At 40.3% G+C, this 20,048-nt stretch overlaps 2 protein-coding genes across 3 annotated transcripts; both read left to right on the top strand.

The window, feature by feature from the left end:
- Positions 1-667: 667 nt before the first annotated feature.
- On the top strand, positions 668-8,748 carry LOC146382112 (uncharacterized). Of its 2 annotated transcripts, XM_084938432.1 has the most exons (7): positions 668-912; positions 2,542-2,744; positions 4,341-4,442; positions 4,542-4,637; positions 4,864-4,974; positions 5,064-5,187; positions 5,668-8,748. In XM_084938432.1, the coding sequence occupies exons 1-7, from the start codon at positions 861-863 to the stop codon at positions 7,623-7,625; spliced, it is 2,646 nt and encodes an 881-aa protein (XP_084794558.1). In that variant the 5' UTR covers positions 668-860; the 3' UTR covers positions 7,626-8,748. The 2 variants fall into 2 exon arrangements, with proteins under 2 accessions (XP_084794558.1, XP_084794559.1); XM_084938433.1 differs by lacking the exons at positions 668-912; positions 2,542-2,744 and having other exon boundaries at positions 4,342-4,442; positions 4,938-4,974.
- A 1,026-nt stretch (positions 8,749-9,774) lies between these two features.
- On the top strand, positions 9,775-16,920 carry LOC146382111 (uncharacterized). The gene is made up of 7 exons (XM_084938427.1): positions 9,775-9,954; positions 10,838-11,040; positions 12,112-12,213; positions 12,327-12,413; positions 12,584-12,694; positions 13,181-13,304; positions 13,411-16,920. The coding sequence occupies exons 1-7, from the start codon at positions 9,927-9,929 to the stop codon at positions 15,477-15,479; spliced, it is 2,724 nt and encodes a 907-aa protein (XP_084794553.1). The 5' UTR covers positions 9,775-9,926; the 3' UTR covers positions 15,480-16,920.
- The last annotated feature ends 3,128 nt before the right edge of the window (positions 16,921-20,048 follow it).

Below are 20,048 nucleotides of genomic sequence, written 5' to 3'. Positions count from 1 at the left end.
GGAAGTTGCTAACCACTACACCACGTACCGTGACTATTTTTTTTTAAAAAAATACTTAAATAAAATGCAGACAATAATGCATTCTTAAGCATGATACTATTCCAAACTGCAGATTTATAGACATATTTTCATTAAATGTGGTGCGTGAACAGACTGCTGATTCTACTGTTTGCTCAATCATTCGCTAGATTAATGAATTTATTAACCAACCAATCAGCGAAAAATGCATTAACCTTTTTGTGCTGATTGTTACGTCTATTTTTTATTTATAGACTATAGAACATTTAAAAAACAGAAGCTAACTCAAAGTACTTTAGAGACAGACACATTTAAGTCTCCAAAAGCAAAGAAAATAAAAGCAGAGGGGTGAGTTTTGTTCTGTTAATTACTGTAGAAAGAAAAATCATAGTGATTTAGTGATCATTAATAAAAGAAGAAAAAAAATGCAAATTGATTATTATTCTTTTCATAACTGCTCTATCCTATATAAGTGGCCTTTATAGTTTAAAATAATAATTTTCAGTATTGGTAACGGCAATACTTGCCCTGTATTTGCTTGGTATCAGACTAATACCCGATTTTGAAGTATCACACGGCACTAGCTGTTACGTGTTGACGGGGCTGGATTATATGACGAGTGTGCTCGGAACCATCGATTTGAGCCACCCGGAACAAAAACGTCGCCGGACCAAGCTTTTTTCTTTCCCCGCATTTTTGAGTCGCGTTGGTTTTAGTCATTGTCATAAATAACAAGTGACGTTTTTAACGTGTCTGACGAAGAAAGGAGAAGTAGTGGAAAAGAAAGGACACCCCCCTATATTTATAGCTAATTTCTGATTGTGTGCGATCGAGTGCAGTGGATGAACAGGATGGAAAATGATATTTCAGAAGGAAAATCTACTAACTCTTCAGGTAAGTTTTCCTAGCATCACTGTAAAGAGTTTAAGTTTTTAGTCAGACAGTCTGAATAACAAGCTGCTTATGTGGCATTTTAACGGAGGAGATATTTCACAAACGCTGATGAGTAGTAATAAAATATTGGGGATTTAGTGTCGAATAAAAATAGCACAGTTATTAGTAACACTGCCTGCATTTTCTTGAATAGGCACTTTATGCAAATACGTGCAACATCTAACATAGGCACTGTCTACAAATGAATTTGGTATTAGTTGTAGTACCGAATTCAATTAAAGTGAACGCTTTCATTTAAAGTGGTCTCTGCTTCCGTTCTTGATGCCAGGGATTCCACAACATGTTGGAGACATTTTTCGTGGGTTCTTTTGACTTAATCTAAATGCACTGTGGTGGAAATTTTGCAACAAACTTATAAACGGTTACAATGGACCATGTACCAGCTTTCATAGGAAGGGAGGCAGACTACACCTTGGGCAGGGCTAACACAGAGAGATGGACAAGCAATCACGCTCAAAATCACACCTATGGCCAGTTTACTGTAGAATCACCAGTTAACCTAACTTGGATGCCTTTGGACTGTGGGAGGAAGCAGACATATCAGGAGAGAGCCAACACAACCATGGGGAGAACATAGAAAAGCCCCAACTGGCTGGTTGATTTGAACCCACGACCTTCTTGCTGTGAGGCTGCGATGGTACCATCTGTCATGAGCATTATAAATACTTGCATTCTTAAATGTGACACTCTGAGCAAAACTCATTTGACCATAAAGTAATAGTAGACTACAGTATGTTGTATTTTTCAATTGTGAGTAGATTTCAAACAGATGTATAGATTTGATTTAATGTTGTATGGTAAATGGTAAATGGCCTGTATTTGTATAGCGCTTTACTAGTCCCTAAGGACCCCAAAGCGCTTTACACATCCAGTCATACACCCATTCACACACTGGTGATGGCAAGTTACAATGTAGCCACAGCCACCCAGGGGCGCACTGACAGAGGCGAGGTATGTCAACAGTTCATTACTGGCCAGCCTACTGAGTACTACAGATGTCTGTGTATTGTGCAGGCAACGGGTAGAACATGCGAATTCCAACAAGAAAGGCCTCAACTGACCAGTGGATTCCTTCTTGCTATTAGGCGATAGGGCTAAACACCACCATATACATATGAGTTTATTAAATATGTATATGCGACTGCTTTGCTATGAAAGGATCAAGGAACACAAAGCAAAAGAGCAAAACAATATTTTGGCCCTGCAGTTTAGTAAATCCTAAACTGAACTCTGACAATGAGTTCATGAAACTCATTGTCAGAAAATTTGCACAATAAACCAGGAACTAGTTTATGGGCCAAATGACATATTTTAGTTTAGTAGTAGTAGTAATAATAATAATAACAACAATAATAGTCAAAACAGTCAGTTTTAATGAGTTATTCATTTACAAAACAGACGATGAGCAGCATTTGGAGCAAGGTCACCACTAAACAATATACAAACAATTGGACAGCTGTGTTAAGCCAAATATTTGTGTCTGGGTTTAAGTTATGGTTCATTTTATGGATATTGATAATAAAACATTTATCCCCGATGTTAAAATGACCCACTTCTGTTCACATTCAGGTGCAACACTCTCCCTCACTGCCCTGCGCCTCCTGGTCCCACCACTTCGGTTGGTCTCAGCAGCCGTCTGGCAGACCATCCAGCAAAAAGTTATAGCTGATTACGGGATGCTTGAGGAGTTTGTGTCTATGGTTACAGACATTCTTCCAGAGCTGCTCACCAGCCGCCAGCGGACTGAACTCAGCCTGGGCCTCAGAGCACGGGTGAGTTTATCAGCATCTGCAAATGAAGTCATTGTAGATTTGATGGATTTGTACTTTTTTGCCTTAGTCATAATTGTCTTTTACGTCGATAAGAGCTTTGCACGCCTTTTGTTCTCTTATTCTTTGGCAACCTTTTCCATCACTCTGTGCTCTGACACAGAATGTCAGTTGGTTCTAGGTCATTTGATTGGGTGGCCATCACCACTCCTCCTACATCCTTCCTTTTGGGAACCACACACTAAGATACCATCTGTTCACCTTCTCTGTGTCTCAGAAGACATTGTATCCACAGTCAACATTGTCACACTTGGATTATGCAGTCCAAAATCCAGATTTCCACTAATCTAATGTCAACAGTCAGCTATATTATTTTTTTCAGGCATTCTGCCACAAACACAGCCATGTTTCTACTTCTCAAACCTTTAATCTTTAAGTAGATTGTGGGAAAAGTTTATAACTCTAATATGGTTGTAGAATTAATCTACTTCCTAGCTTCCTGTAATTAAATGATCAAAAAGCATAAGAAAATCTAGCACTCCCTAAATCACCACCTGAAGATGTGTCTGCATATACCAGTCACAAAGCGCCATGCATTGTGAAGTTTCCTGAATACACTTGACTAAGGGCATTTAGATCAAGTGATGTTACCCAAGAACCATTGCAATAAGTGTAGAGTGTAGAGCAGTGTCTGGATCTCAAAGAATTCACCAATTGCAGTATGGTGAATACACAGAGGCCAAGAAAAACAGTGGTTGACAATGTGAATCGTTCAACATCAACGTGAATGTCCATAAAATCGTGCCTGTACAGAGTGCTGGCGTATCCATCAAGCTCACAAAACACGCAGTGAAATCACCAACACAGTAGCATTCCATTTGGTAAAAGACAGTGGGCTGATATTTATATAGCACTTGTGCAGATAACAAACAAAGTCTTAAATTCGTGCACACACGTATGCTTCAGTGTAGGCATCAGAGGCAACTTGGCTTCATGCTTTGGTGATGCAAAGATTTACACATTAGCGGGAAAGTCCCCTCAATCTGAATGTGAAAGTAGCGTCTACATGACAGTGCTGTAGAACAGTTTTGTCTACAGTCAATGAATAGTTGTGATTAATAACTGTGATGATCTTAACATTGAGAATATTAATAATTAATTAGTTGTGCCGTTCAGCAATTAAGCCACTAAGGTGAAATACTATACCAAGCATGACTAGAAACTTCCACACAAAACCAAAACAAATTTTGGCTGATCCCCTCTGGACTTATTTCAGTGTTGGTGCTATCTTTACATTTCCATGTGGAAGTCTCATTTCTGCTCTGGATCTTCCCTGATCTGTCTAACCCGTTTTCTTTTATGGAAAATGGTTGAAATGACAAAAGTGAGTGGGACAGGTTGTGCTACCTGTTTGTATTGCTGATAAAAGCCGTGCATGCTGGCAAACAATGCAGGTTACTACTGTTAAATAATCCTTTCTCAGGTCTCTCAGGACCTTACAGTCTCGTTTGTGATGATTTAGGTTGCCCAACCCCTTGAAAATTGAAATAGTGATCGTTCATGTCACTCTATTAAACATCAGTTTCTTTGCGCTCTCAGCTGATCCTGGAGTTATACCAGCGTGAAGCTCCTGCTGACTTTGAGATCATCCAGCCACACTTGGACAGGATGCAAGTGCTCATCAATGCATGGCTAGTGGAGGTGATTTTTTTTTTTCTTTTCTGTTATCATGACAGTATAATTTAGATTCCCAAAACAGCTTATTATCATTATTAATTGTTATTATTATGAATTATGCAGGCTGGTGGTACTAATGTAGAACTGCCACAATCAAACTTTGTGGATCTTGCAAAGAGCTTGCAGAATAATGCTGAAGAAAGAGAGCACTTCTTTCAGGTCTGTATTTGTTTTTTCACTGCTTTTTGGCATCCTAGATAATAATACCATATAAGTGTTATTATTTTATTATCAAAGCTGGAGTACTTTTATTTTCAAGTAGTAGTAGTGGTAAAGTAGTCTAGTATGTGTAAAGGTGTATTTTTGAGTTTACTAAAAGCGCCAGCAGTGATATTTCTGTATGTTTTGGACGTTCATGATGTGCTTTCTTGTGTGTGCTTCTCAGAATGTTTTCCCTGTAGAGTTTGGTCCTGCATATGATGAAACACTTCACACTTTGATGTGCCTGTTTTTATCCAGATTTGAAAAGATTCTTCATCTTCAGTCATTCCAGCAGGTACACAAAAGTGCTACTCAGCATTACCCAATTATATTTTAAGCTAGATTAACAAATGTACGCCGCTCTTTCTTTTTCATTTTCAAAAGGTTGCCTCCATGTTTGGTGACGCTTCTTCTGCTCTCAAGGACTGCATGCAGTTGGTGTCTCAGTGTGAAGAGCTCAAAACTCTGCTGCAGTATCAAAAACACCTTAGCCAACTAGATCATATAGGTAAGTAGTTACAGATTTTCTACTCTTAGCTCTGTATCCCTGATTTAGCCGTCTCAGGCACATGGCTCTGGCTGTGAGCGCTAAAGGCCCCGCCCACTTGCAGTTTGCAAGGGACAGCTAATCGGAGGAAAGTTACCCTAAAGATCTGTTGAGTAGCTAAAACAACTTGTTTCAGATAGCAGATTTACTGCGAGGCTGAAACAAAGGACCAGTATAAGACAAATAAGGATTATTTTGAACTGTGAACCATGCAAAGCTACTCTAGTAGAGTCTGACATTAAAAATGTGGAGCTGATTTTTAATGGGTCCACTTTAATGATGTGTATTTGGCTTGTGAGATTGCTGCTTTGTGGTCAAAAAAATAAATCCAATGTTCTCAGATTAGTATGACGTGTGCAATAATGTAATAATGAATGGCACTTGGGTGTTGAGCTCTGTTCTTGTTCACTGTTATATGACACCTTTTTTTTGTCTTTTCAGATAGTTCTCTGGATGGTGAGTGGATCATTTCAGCTCTAAACCTTCCCTGTGTAGAAAAAACAGAAACGCTTAAAACACAAGCAAAGGGCAGCATTTTGGATGAATTGTTATTTTCATCAGATTTGGAAAAGGAATCACTGGCTCCAGAACAGCAGACGTGTGAGACCAATGATGGTAAAAGTGATTGGACTCCTGAGCACAATGGAACACAGTTGCCTTTAGGAGATTCAACAAAACATGACGAAAATGTAAATCTTCAAAGTCAGACAGATGGTTCTTGTTGCCTAATCAAAGAGTGCCACGTTCGTCTAAGAAGACTTGACCTGCCACTGTCTTTACAGTCTCGACCTGTGAGATCAAACAGAGGCCTAAGAATGAAAAAGATTCTCCAAGCGGTGAAAGGACAACTCTGCGGAGAGGCCCTACCTGCTGACAAATCTATTTCCACGAAAGCAAAACAGTTCGAGAGGGTTTCTCAAATGCTGTCAGACAATGAGGATTCAGGCAAAGACTCCTCATACATGGCTCCCATCAGTACTTGCAGTGAAGATGACTCCTGGTCTTACTACTCGGATAAGGACTCTTGTCATAACACTGTTAGTAGAAGTCCCAGTGTAACTGATTCATGGTCTCACTACTCAGATGATGAGTCTTCAGTTGTGAGTCCTGTTAACAGTTTCCCTGAAAGTGGTTCAGTTTGTAGCAGCTCAGATGAGGACCCTTCATTCCTGGGTCCTAAAGATGTGTCAGATTGTAGCAGAAATCGGGGCACTGCTGGCATAAAGCATAGCTCTACCAAACACACTCGTTTAATCCAGTGCTTTATCTGCAAAGAGCATGTCAACACAACCCTGAGAACTCACATGAAAACCCACTTTCCCACCAATGACTACGCGTGCCCTCGATGCGATAGCAGGTTTAAACTCCTATCCTCTCTGAAGAAGCACTTGAATAAGACTTGTTATGAATATGCTCAGCAGCATGTAGATCCAGGGAATCCAGATGAAGTCAAGAATCTTTACAAATGTGACATATGCCAAGAGGCGTTCAAGTACAAAGTTGCTCTGCAAAAGCATACGCTGACCCACAACGAGCTCTACTGCAACGTATGCAGAAAGGTCCTTCGAGATGCTGCAACGCTGGCAAGGCACAAAGTTTCACACACTCCATTTCAGTGCAACCGCTGCGACAAGTCTTTCAGTCTTTTCAAGCCCTTACTCAAACATTACGAAAACATCCATAAACTCAGCAGACCATTCAAATGCAGCCATTGCCCCAAAACTCTCCCCAGGCTGCGATTTTTAATCATACATGAATGGCACCACACAGGCCACCTGCCGTTCCGCTGTTCTCAGTGCAGCCTGAGATTCAAATGTGATTCTGAGCTCATGTACCACGAGAGGGTCCACACCAGAGAGAAACCCTATCTGTGTGCAGAGTGCGGCAAGACGTTCGCCCAAAAGTCCAACATGTTGCGCCACCTGCACTTCATCCACAGCGAGTCTCGAAATGAGAAGAAGCACTCTTGCTCTCAGTGCGAGAAGTCCTTTAAAGAGAAAGGAGCGCTGAAAAAGCACCAGAGGAGCAAACACTTACACGAGTTGTTCCGTAATCCATGTCCGACCTGCGGGAAGATGCTTTCGGCATCAACGATGAAAAGGCATAAATTAATCCACACTGGAGAAAGACCTTTCAAATGCACTGTGCCTGAATGCGAAAAGTACTACAGATCAACCTCGGAGGTTAAGAAACACATTCTTATGCACCATACCACAGAAAGACCGTATAAATGTGACATCTGTGGAAAGGGGTTTGTAAAAATGTGGTATCTCAATGTACATGCTAGAATACATTCGGGAGAAAAACCATTTGTTTGCCATATCTGCGGCAAGGCCTTCCTAAAGGCCTACAGCATGTTCAGGCACAAAAGACTTCTACATACATTTGTTACACATTAACTACGTGACACAGGAATGCTTGATTGGTTAAGGAAAGTAGCTTCTTGGTGTGAATGCGCATTGAATCTGAATTCTGTCTAATGGGCAGCAAGGAGCAGATGTTGCAAAAGCTGGCAAAATCATTCCCTATTTACTATTTAAAGTATGTATGTTTTCATTTGAACCACTTGTCTACCACGAGTGAGTGATGACAGAGGTCATTGCCACAGGAAACCAACCAACTGGACAAAAAAAAAAGAGAGAGAGAGAGAGAAAGAATCAAAACATGTCCAGCTAACTTTGTAACCACTTTGAGAACCCTCCAAATGCTTGTTCAGGAGTAAAGTTAGCAGTACGTTTTAGGTTAGAGTTAGACACTTAGATGGTTAAACCTCAGGTAAAAAGTGTGTGAATACACTGATGCCAGTGAATTACCTCACAAAGATACCTAGACAAATGTCTGCTTTGCGCTACACAGAAAGAGGAGCACACAGATTCAAATAGTCTACAATGAAACTGAAAAAGTAGTGGTTCCAGCATGTAAAATACTTACAGTCCCACAGTTAAATGTACTATCTCTGTGTGGGGCACAGGCTGCGATGACTGTTGTCTAAGTCAGCAGCTGACAGTACAATGGAAAAAAAAAAAAAAAACACTGTAAAGTAAACACAATAAAAATGCAGGACACATACTTGAGGTGAAAGAGTTCAGCTCAGTGTATAAAAGATCTTTGTGTCTTCTCCCAACTTCAATTCATATGAAGAATTACCATATTTGTTTCATGTGTACTTTGTATTTAGCAGTGTAATTTTTTTGAACTATTTAGTTTGTTTGATTTTACATCATATATTTTTTTGTTCTTTTTCATGTTGTGTATAATGTGTTTTAGGCACGAAGCAGAAAAGTGAGCAGCATTCAGCTTCTTCTGTGGAAAATGTCAGAAATGTGTTTTGATCATTTTCATCTGTTTTCTATCAAAAAATTAAAATGGTGAAGCTTTCACTTAAAATAGTGATCTTTCTTTCATTCATCTAATTTTGTGGGACTTTGCTCATGGTTTTTTGTTTGTTTTTTTTTGTATTTGAAAATTGGTAAATCCCAAGATTACAATAAACTACTTAAATGTACATGAGAAAATGATTGCATGATTTTTTTATTAAGAGGAAGAAACTCTTTAGTGTAGAAATAAAAGAAGGAAGGAAAGACAACGGTGCAAAGTGTTATAGTGAAGAGCAAGTTGATAATAATGTGCTTGCCTCTTCTTCTTTCAGCTAATATTAGGATCAGGGCAGGCTTGGGTCATTTTTCTTTCTATTTTCTAAACTCTTAACACGATGTTTAGACAGTGTGTATATTGAGGACTTAATCAGATAACTATAAAAAACTAAGTATCCCTTTCAATTAGCCTCATCTTTTTTTGAACCTTTTCATTGAGCCATCATTTTTCACTAATTTAGACATCCATTTAGTACACATAAAATAATGTGAATTCTATGCTTCTTCGGTAGGTAAACAGGGAGGAAAGGCTAAGGTATCAGACCATATGGAGTGATCCAAATTTGAAACTTTTGGTCCAAACTGTCATTAATTTGTAAAAGTCAGGAGAGAGGTACAACAGTTAATGTCTAATGCCCTCTGTAATACTTAAGGTAGCTCTGTCCTGGTTAGGGGTGGCATTGCACCCAGTAGTGTTGGAGATCTTGATAAAATTGATGGAATTCTAAATGCAGAAAACTACTGTCAGATCACTGTCACAAATACACACACACACACACACTACACATGGACACTCTGAGTCATGGATTTGCATTCCTAGACCCCTGATCCCATTATTGAAGATGTGGGATCACCTTTACAGAGAACAGAAGAAAACGCAGCTAGCATCCAAAGAAGAGCTTTGGAATGTTCTCCAAGAAGCCTGGAGAACCATTCCTGAAGACTACTAAAAGAAATTAGTGGAAAGCTTGCTTAGTTCACGCTTTGTTAAGGAATTAAACATGGCCATACCAAAGTTGCTCCTTCATCTATTTCGCAATTTTATTAGCCATACAGAAACAAAGGGGAGTGGAGATCGAAAGGCCAAAAGCACAGTAAAATAAAATGTAAAAAAAACAAAACAAAACGCGATGCGGAACGAATAACAGGACTATTTCCCGTTGTCGGACAATTATTGTAGATGGAACGAAAGGCAACAGTTGACGCACAAAGATCAGTTGTGTGACTTCGCTTTCTGGCTTCCAACCCATTTAAAACCGTTACTTTGACTTCGGTCACAGTATTACATGTTCTCTGACTGTAATGTAACTGCAGACAGCTCGCAGCATGGACGGAGGTGTCTCCGAGTTACCTGGTGAGTTTAAATGTTTGTATACAATTTTGTTTGGCTAGGCCGCAATCTAGCCCGCGCGCGGGAATAGCATTGCTAAAGCCGTAGCGGTTGTTATTATTATATTATTATTTTACTACAGAGTTGTGTCTAAAAAAATACAAACTGCTTCTACTTTTTACTAGCCTGGAAACACGTTGCTGGACTTAATTCTTTAACTCAGCGTTTGTGAGTATTAGTTATCCATAGTGCTAAGATAATGCTAGGCTAGGCTAGGAAAAGTCATTGACAGCAATTCACTCGTTGAAGTGAATCCGCCTGTTTTGAGTAAATCTCTGATTCATGTATTTGCTTTGGGGGTTTTGGGTGGGAGGGGAAGGGGATATGCAAACATATTAGCAACGTATGCAAGCAGTTATACTGTTAAACATTCAATTTGACATGTAACAGTGGTTCAATAGTAGATTACGGAAATGAAAGTAGCGGGCACATCCGCTTTATCCGGAGCTCGGCATTTAAGCGTTTTATGTTGTTGCTTTTCTTTTTGTTTGTGTTTTTCTGTGAAGAATAACTCCGCTTTAATGTTACGTGAGACCTTAGTTTTGTTATCAGTAATAATGGCCATTCGAGCTAAACTAAAACATTTTATTTTAATCCTGCTGGTAAGTTCGTGATGGGGTTTTTTTGTGTGAAAAACTTCACAAAATTTTGATTTGGTATACTATGCATGAATCTCCTTTCTCTTTTGGAACCAATATAAAGACGGTGACTAAATAAAGGGAATTTAGTTTGTGGTCATCACTCCATTGACAACTTAAATGGGAAAGTCTGTGTTGTTGGCCTGTCTTCACTCTCACTGCGTATTGCCTTTCAAGCACTTTTTTTAAAAAATGCCTTTTCCTTGCAGGCCCCTCTCTTCCCCTCTCTGCTCTGCGGCTCCTGGTCTCACCGATTCGGCTGGTTTCTGCAGCCATCTGGCAGACTGTGGAGCAGAAGGTTGTGTCAGACTATGGGCTGCTTGAGGAGTTTGTGTTTATGGTCACAGAAATTGTTCCTCAGCTTCTCTCTACGAGGCAGCGCGCTGAACTCGTCTTGGGACTCAGAGCACGAGTGAGTTGGCAGAATCTAGGTGCTCCGCATGGCGCTCCAGCATGTTACTTATACATGTATTTTGTCACTTGTTTGTTTAGCAGCTTAACATACATTTTAATTACATACTCCTTGGGTGACAGCAGGTGGGTTAGTGTGTTGTTTGAAGCTGAAGACTCATATCTGATCAACAATTGTGGCTTTTAAACAGAAAAAAGCCTGTGATGTATGCAGTAGGGCTGAATGATAAATTGGGCTTTCATTTTAATTGCAGCAGTTACTATAAACAATTCTTCTTCTTCTTAGTTTGTTTAATCCAAACCTCAAAAGGCAGAACCCACTAAGTTGAGAAAGAATGATAGTTATCCTTTAGAGAGATTAATGGTTGCCTGCAGCTGCCTTTGTCGTTATCTTAAAGCTGTCACAGTCTTTGTTTTGACTCACTCACTGAGAGTATGGCTGTGTCCCAATTAAGAGACCGCACACTTGAAGTACGCGCACTACGCACACTACGCGCACTACGTACGGTGCGTACTGTAAGTACGAGAAGTGCGGAAGTGAGAGGCTTGTGAAATGGGGCGGTCTAGCCTTCGTCGCGCTGTTCAGGTTGCCTAGCAACCATGATACTAACCGCAAGAAACGTTACATACAGCATTGTGTGACATAAATGAAGGAGAAACAATGTTTTGTTGGTCATTCATTTTTGTCATGACATCACTTTGATTAGTTGAGTATCTTAGGCTGAGACCACGGGACTGTAAAACATGACTGTTTGGCTTCATTTCTGTACTGAACAGTCATTTCAAGATTAGTTAGTAAATAACAATTAGCTAATGTTGTTCATGAGACTAAAGTCATCTCACTTTGGTAATGTAAATATAATATGGCCAATATTATATGTATTGTCAGATTATTATTATTTTATTTATATATATACACACACACACATATGTGTATGTGTCGATATATATGTATATAAATAAAAGAAGTTGAATGTTAAACATGAAGCATTTCCTGAGATTCATTATAGAACACAGAATGAATGGAATGCATCTTTTCTCTTAACTGTTCGGTTATTAATGGTGATTGCAGTTGATCCTGGAGCTGTGTCGTTCTGATGAGACCGCGGACCTGCAGGTTATTCAACCACATCTCGACCGGATGCAGAAGCTCAGATCACTGTGGAGCGTGGAGGTGGGTGAAAACCTTTTTTTGTCATGTGTTAAAACTGCTGCGACGTTTAATATTCCTCGTTAAAATCTGAAGTTCCACGATGACCTCTTCTGTTTTAAATTCTTTACTTGTAGAATGCTGAACCAGTGTCAGACTCTCATTTCATGGGCCTAGTCCAAAATCTGCTGAGAGATCCTGAAGAGAGAAGAAATTTCTTCATTGTGAGTTAAAACTGAATACGGAGACAATGTGATTGATTGCTGGCAGGTCCTTGTTAATATGATCCCTTTTGAGGAAAAAATAAAATAAAATTGTACGTTTGAATTTGTTGCCTTGAGCAAATGGTTTTTGTAATTTGGCTCTATATAAATAAAACTGAATTGTGTTGTAGGATGTTTTCCCTGGAGACTTTGGTCCCACATATGACAAAGCAATCCAGACACTGATGTGGTTGTTTCTGTCAAGACTGGAAAAGCTTCTTCCAACCAAAACTCTCCAACAGGTAAATGTAATGTCTCATATTGAGCAAAGAGCATTTCTCCCAGTAGTATTAGTTTCTTTAACATTGTTAGTTGTTTTTGTTACCTTTTTTGTGATCTCTTGCATTCAGTTTGCAGCTCTGAGTAGTGAAAGGCTGTACACACACAATTCAACTCATTTGCCAAAATACTTCATTTTACTTTAATTTATTTGTTATAATAGGTCTATCATCCCACAGACAAAGTCCATCTTCACTGTCTGTCATGACTGCTGGTGATGGTACTTTTCCTTCTCTTGCTATGCAGCCTCAGGGAGCTTAGAGAAGTGACTTTACAAACAGTTCTCAATCTGTTCCAGGGTTATGTTAGACTGACCCTCCAGCTTATAGTAGGTCTACAGAGCAAAACAAGAATATGAACAAAAAAATAAGAATTGTGTCAAAAGTTTAGAAACTGCAGAGCTTTTGACTCTTATGATTGGTATTTTACTTAAGCCTTTGTTTCATCAGATTGCCTCTCTGCTCAACGACACCTCATCTGTTCTGAATGAATGCATTGGGGCTTTCTCTCAGCCTCAGGAGCTCAAAGTCTTGCTTGACAATCAAAAAGATCTCACCCAATTAGAGGACATTGGTGAGTTGAATATTTTAAAACACGGGATCAGTTCTCAACATGTCGTTTTTTTTTTTTTTTTTCCCCAGAATCTGTTTTATTCATTCATGATTCTTGTTCCTTTCAGAGTCTTTCATCGTTGACAGTGGCATTTTGTCTGCCCTGTGTCTCCCTCCTGTGGAAAGAGTCGTGATTGTCAATGAGCAAACTGAAACGGATGCAGAGAGCAGTCTCGTGTATACTGTCTGCACAGAGATGGAAGTGGAATCTGAGAACAAAGAGGTGTATGTGGAGGGGACTGGGAACTCTGAGGAGTGTGTGCAACCTGAGTGGTTTGGCCTCACTGGTGAGGTAAAACCAGAAATTGATGCAGTGGTAGTTATGGATACTGTGGAAGGCACTGAGGCCAGCGAAAGCGAAATGGCAGAGGACCGCAATGACAACCAATCAGGAACACTGATCATCGGCGAGGATGGCCAGGTGACTGTGCTGGATGGTGTGGAGAAGAAGTCAAACAGACGTGGGAGAAAAAAGAAACGTCCTGTAGATGAAGACTTTGAAGCGGAAAGTGCAGTGACGGGCAAAAAAGAAACACCAGAAAGTGACGCACTGTTAGAAAGATCAGTGCGTAAGAACAGAGGGCTCAAGATGAAACGGTACTTATCACAGTGGAGGAAATCTGGGAAGACACCGGGCTCCAGTACGACCAGCAGTGGACCCAAAAAGTTTGCCGGGCCCCAAGGTCCAGCCAAAAGCAACGACTTGGATGAGAGAACCTGTAAAGTCTGCAGCAAGGTGGTGAGTCATGCCAAGTTCTTGCAGCGACACATGAGTCAGCACTCCGAGGAGCTGCCCATTACATGTCCTTCATGCAAGAAGCTTTACAAGAGCTTACGTTCCTTGCAGCAGCACAGATGTGCAAGCATGACAAAGGCAAAGGCTGTTAGGAAAGCCAAGGAGCAAGACACCCCAGCAGACGAAGGCGAACAGTCATCAAGCGGGGTTCCTTGCGACGACACAAATGAAGAGCAGCCAGTTGACAATACCACCCAGGATCCTGATTACTCTCCCCCTGCAGAGAGGGCTTCCAAAGAACCAGGGCAGAAGAGCCCTGAAGAACAGAAGAGTGTGTTAGAGGGTCCATTCTACTGTCCTCACTGCAGTGTCGAGTTCAAGTGCAAACAAACATTTAGGTTCCATTTAAGAAACATTTGCTACAATGAGCAGCAGGTTGATCCTGAGAAGCCTGATGATGTTAAGCATTGTTTCAGGTGTGATGAATGCGACAAGGCGTTCAGATACAAATCAACTTTGGATTCCCACAAACAGACTCACAACCCGCTCTACTGTGAGGTGTGTATGAAACTGGTACGCGACTCAGAAGCATTGGCCATGCACAAAGAATCCCACACACCTTTTCAGTGTAACCGCTGTGAGGAGAACTTCCCAGTGTTCAAGGCCCTTCATAAGCACTACATCGACGTCCACAACCCCACCGAGCCATTTACCTGCTCCCACTGTCAGACTACATTTGCCAGTTTGAAGCGTTTCATTAGACACGAGTGGAAGCACACGGGTTACCAACCATTTCAGTGCTCCCATTGTAGTAAAAGATTCCGTTCATACTCTGACCTTGTGGAGCACCAGAAAAAACACACTAAGGCATACCCATTCCTGTGCTGGGAGTGCGGCAAGAAATTCCGGCATGGCATCACGCTGACGAGACATGTGGAGCGTGTGCATCACTCTGGCGAACCCGTGACTGAAAAACCTACGCCGATCTTTACCTGCCCTCAGTGCGGGAAGACGTTCACTTCAAGAAGGTGCCTCCTGAAGCACGACAATTTTCATCACAAAGGGCTGCGCTTCCCGTGTGAGCACTGTGGGAAGGGCTTCTTTGGCAAGGACGCGTTGGTGAGGCACACTTTGATACACACGGGCGAAAGGCCTTTCAAGTGCGACGACTGCGACAAGTCATTTAGATCTGCAGCAGAATTAAAGATACACAGGAGATACCACACTGGAGAAAGGCCATTTAAGTGCAACATCTGTGAAAAGGGCTTTGTTCAATCTTGCTTTCTTACTTTACACATGCGAACCCACACTGGAGAACGGCCATATGTTTGTGCAGTGTGCAATAAGGGGTTTTCAAGCCTGCATGGCTTAAAACGACACAGGAGACTTGTTCATGCATAGATCATTGTGACATAAAACATATTTCCAAAAGGATTTTTAGCATAACCAGCCCATGTTGAAGGATGTTGGTGTTAGGTGTAGACCAGAACTTTGCAAAGAGTGAAGAGCTGATGATTTGACCTATCACTGAAAGGACACCTTTGTTGATGCTGACGAAGAGATGGACTAAGTTTTCCAGTTGAAGGACATTTTCTGTAAACTATCAGCCTTATTGTTCTTCCTATGGCTGGCACAGCTTTGGATTGCTAGAATGTGTGTAATTGCGTTGTGCATTATGAAAATGCATTATGAAAATGTAACTTGTATTTTTTACAGAGACATTTGTTGTTCTACATAAGATTTGTATGTATAAATGGGATGACCCTTAAAGGTCCCATATTATATTTCTTTTGTTGCCTCTTTATTCCTGGTTTTGAGCTCTGCTTTAGCAAGTGCAGCTTTAAGATGAATTAGAAATGCAGTTGCCTATGCACGTTTCAGGGGAAGGAAACAGACACCCACACTCAATCACTGTTTATTTGTTAACTCTTTTTTTCTTTTCTCACATTGTCTAATATTCTGCTATCGCTGTTTTTTCCCACATAGCTGTGACCTGTGTTTGTTTAAACCAAACTGATATTCGGATTAGCGACTCACCATGCTAATGTGATTTTTTTTTTTTTTTTTTTTTTTCCCCCTCCTCATTTTGTAGTGGTGACATGCGAACAGAATATAAAAGTAAGCCAGTGAGTGTTTAGGTATCACACAGGGTTAGGTTACTAGGTTATTTGGAGGCTTACTTGTCACACAACCCTCACACAACATCACATCACACAACACAGCTTTTCGTTTACAGCTGTTTAACATATTAAAACAAACACAAAAGTCACACAAAATAACTTCTGGCGGCTGAGATATAGATCAGGAGTTTGCATTCTTTGAGGAAAAATTACTGTTTGTCAGCAGTCTTGTGGCTTTTTACTGAGAGCACAAATTTTTTTCAGTTCTTTGTCAGTAGGGGCTGTCAAACAAGTAGTCTTCATTAAAATTGATATGGGTCTCTTTGTTGGGTTAGAGTCCATGTTGATAGTCCTGTTTGGATCACCAACCTGGAACTGTGCTGACAGCCTATGGTTTAGTACATCAGACAACCTAATGCTAGAAGACTAGGCTTCAATGACTGCTGTGAAAATCATGCAGTGAACATCAGAGCATCTACATCAACCTACATTTACAATGTAGGCAACATTCTGTCCTTTCACTAACTTTGAAATAAACTGGCTACTGGAAAAAATTCTTATAGCTTGTAAAGCTAAGAGGTTGTGAGATTGCCAGACAAATAGCAGTAGTTACATTTTCACAGCTTTGATTTTACACCTCCATGATTATAAAAATGTTTCCACTGAAAGTGGGTTTCATGGGACCTTTGATTATGTTTTTCTGTAATAAATTGAACATTTGATTCCAAGTGTCAGTTATTTAACACAAGTAATTTCAATATCATATCATCTAGTAATACGATGGGGGGAAAAGCTGGCCAAAGATGCAGATGAATCCCAGCTGCAGTCGGGAACACCCAACTTCAGTCTTAACAATGTTACATTAACTTCACTGTCTGCGGCATCTTTTCAGTTAGTTCATTGATTTCTGATGTATAAAATGCAAATTGTAAGTTGTTTTGCCCCAAATCCAGCAAACCACCTGTCCATGTGGGAAAAACACCAGTGCTGCTATCTGGCCAGTCAGCCCGTAATGCTGGTGACTTGTTCATCTTTGTTGTATAGCAATAACACGGTGGATTGTGATGGATCGGTGGTTTCTCGTAAACGTAGGAGAGTTTTTATTAGAATGTTATGAATTTTACAAGTGACTGCATTGTAAACCACAAAAGTTTTATAGGCACAGTTTGAGATAAACTTAGACAACCAACAGTCAACCAAAGATAGATAAGTGAAATAAGGTTTTTGTATCATAATCTAAAGGTTTTAAAATTTTTAGATGACCTAAAAAATTAAAAGCTGCATCAGGCATATGTCTACTTTCAGCTGCTCTGTTTAGGAAGCCTTCATCATGACGTGTCCAGAGGATGCTAAAAACAGGTCACAGCAGCTCTCTTGATGTCCTCTTTCACAACGTCCATGAATCTCCTGTGTGGTCTTTCTTCAAAAAGGATTTTGCTGCAGCACTAGTAGGAGAGTAGCCTTTAATGGTTAGTTGCCAGCTAATTTGAAAAATGCTGACACAATCAGAAATAACAGTCATAAATTAGCATTACTACTATTTGTAAATAAAACATTTTAATATGTGACTAGCTAGCTATCAACTTTACCATGTTTGTTGCATTTATGAAATTAGAAAACCTAAATAATTACAATTATTTAACAGAATTTGGAAATGGCAGAATAAAATAGCTATTAGCAAATTCAGGATTACTAAACTAACTTGGTTTTAAGCATTTAGAACATTTTAGAGAATGTAAAGGATTGCTGGCAAAAATAATAAAATTAAAATTTTAACAAAATATGCCATTGTCGATTTCCATGTCCATATGGGACCACTGGACTGGAATAATTGCTCTTTGGTATTTATTTATTTATTTTTTTATCTTATGTTACCTAGAAGTCAGTGCAGTGATAAATCATCAAAAATGCCAAATTAAAAGAAGGTGGTATATCTAGATATTTCATAGGTGAGTATAAGTGACTAAGACCCTAATCTAATAAACAAGATAAAAGAGAATCATATTCCACACATGGCTTCCACGGGACTTGTGAAGAAAACTAAGCATAAGTCATTGCTGGCTACGGTGTGTTCACACCTAACTCGATAGACACGACCAGAGCGTCAGGTTTACATGTAAAGTCAATGTAAAAGCGCAATGACGTGCAATTGCGGATGATCTGATATCCTCGTGTTGGTGTTGTTCCCAGACCATCATGAAAATGTTGTTCCAGGTTCAACATTGCAAGTGACCAATCATATTGTTGTGACGTTATTCTTTTGCACGCCAAGCCATTCGTGCATTTATGAAATTCCAATGTTGCAAGGACAATATCAATTCTGCTTACTGTTTATTAAAGGGTTAGGGTTAGGGTCAGGGTCCATTGATCGGCGGACAGAGGCGGTTTCTCGCAGCTTAAGTACAGTTTTTTGTTTTACGCCGGTTTTTCCCGAAGTCGCAAAAGTATGCCGTCACAACATTCTGATTGGTCACTTGCAATGTTGATCCTGGAACAACATTTAGTATGATGATCTGGGAACAACACCAACACGAGGATATCAGATCGTGCTGCAATTGCGGTCCGCGAAAATTCGGAAGCAGATTTGCGTCGCGAAAACACAAAAACGCGTGAAACGCGCGTCACAGCAGTGCGTCTGGCGCGTTTTGACTCGCGAATAAAACCATGCGTGTCAGTTTTTGTGTTGCATTTTGTGCATACGTGGGTATTGCGTCTACCGCCCGAGTTGGAAAAATCTGAACTCCAGTGTCAATTCGCGCCGCGACAACCAATCAGGAGCCTGGTGATGTGGCTCTGACCTAGGTCAAAGGTGCAGATCCAGCCAAAGCCCTTCATACTTCATTCAGTATGGAGGAAAGGCTAATCAACCACCCGGAGCTGTAGGACACCAGCTGCTTTCTGTACCGAGACAGGAATATAAAGGACGAGCTTGGAGGAAGATATGTGAAGAGATCGGGCAACCTGGCAAGTTCATTCATTTGTCTTTAGAAATTTTTCACTGACCCGGGGAAGCCGCACAAAAGCTAGCAAGCCACCGCTATTTTCCCACTGATGTACAAATACCGTTCTGCTTTTATGCATGCTGTCATATAGGAATATATTTTATTGTTTATTAATAAACAGCACACAGTGGTCCCGCTGTTCACCCGTCACTGCTTCGCTTTTTCGCTGATTTTTTTATTGCACAGTACAGCATTGCATTCTGCAGCCTGATTGACAAATCTCCTCCGTGTCGTGTCTCCAGCGCTTGCCAAATTTATCATGTTTGGTTTTGATAACCATCACGTCCAATAGAAAAAACAGCACAAAAACACCCATAACTATGACCTTCATTCGGAAATAGACACCTGCACTGCGAGGGAAAAAGGCGCACGAAAGTGGCAGGCAGATGAAGACAAAACGCGGCATAATAATACTTTTACGTTTTGCAATCTACAAAGGTTTGCACTTTGAGAATCAACTTGTGAGAACTGTGACTAATGTTCATGTGTGTGTGGAAGAAAGTGTATAAAGTGCGTGGCCAGGGGCTAGTTATTCTGAGAACCCCTGCTGCAATAAAGGAGGGACCACTGTATATACTTTCTCTATGATTATTGTATTCAACCTGTTAACATTTAATATTGACTTGATAGAACCAACTGATTCTGCAGCAGTGCATCCCCTGTTGCTTCTCCTGGCTCCCTAGTCCCTGAGCTCCTGCTGCTGCACCCACAGGTATGTAGCATCAGATGTACAGCAAGCACTGATAGCTTTTTACTCTGTGGGATTCCCTTGTGATCACCTTTACTAAATATCTACAACCAATCTTAGATCCTGTTTTTTTTTTTTTTTTTTCAATGTTGAAAATGAA

This window comes from Perissodus microlepis, chromosome 8 (genome assembly GCF_051167445.1).
Source record: "Perissodus microlepis isolate ML-2025 ecotype Zambia chromosome 8, ASM5116744v1, whole genome shotgun sequence".
Lineage (NCBI taxonomy): Eukaryota > Metazoa > Chordata > Actinopteri > Cichliformes > Cichlidae > Perissodus > Perissodus microlepis.
This window is presented reverse-complemented; position numbering and strand designations above follow the sequence as displayed.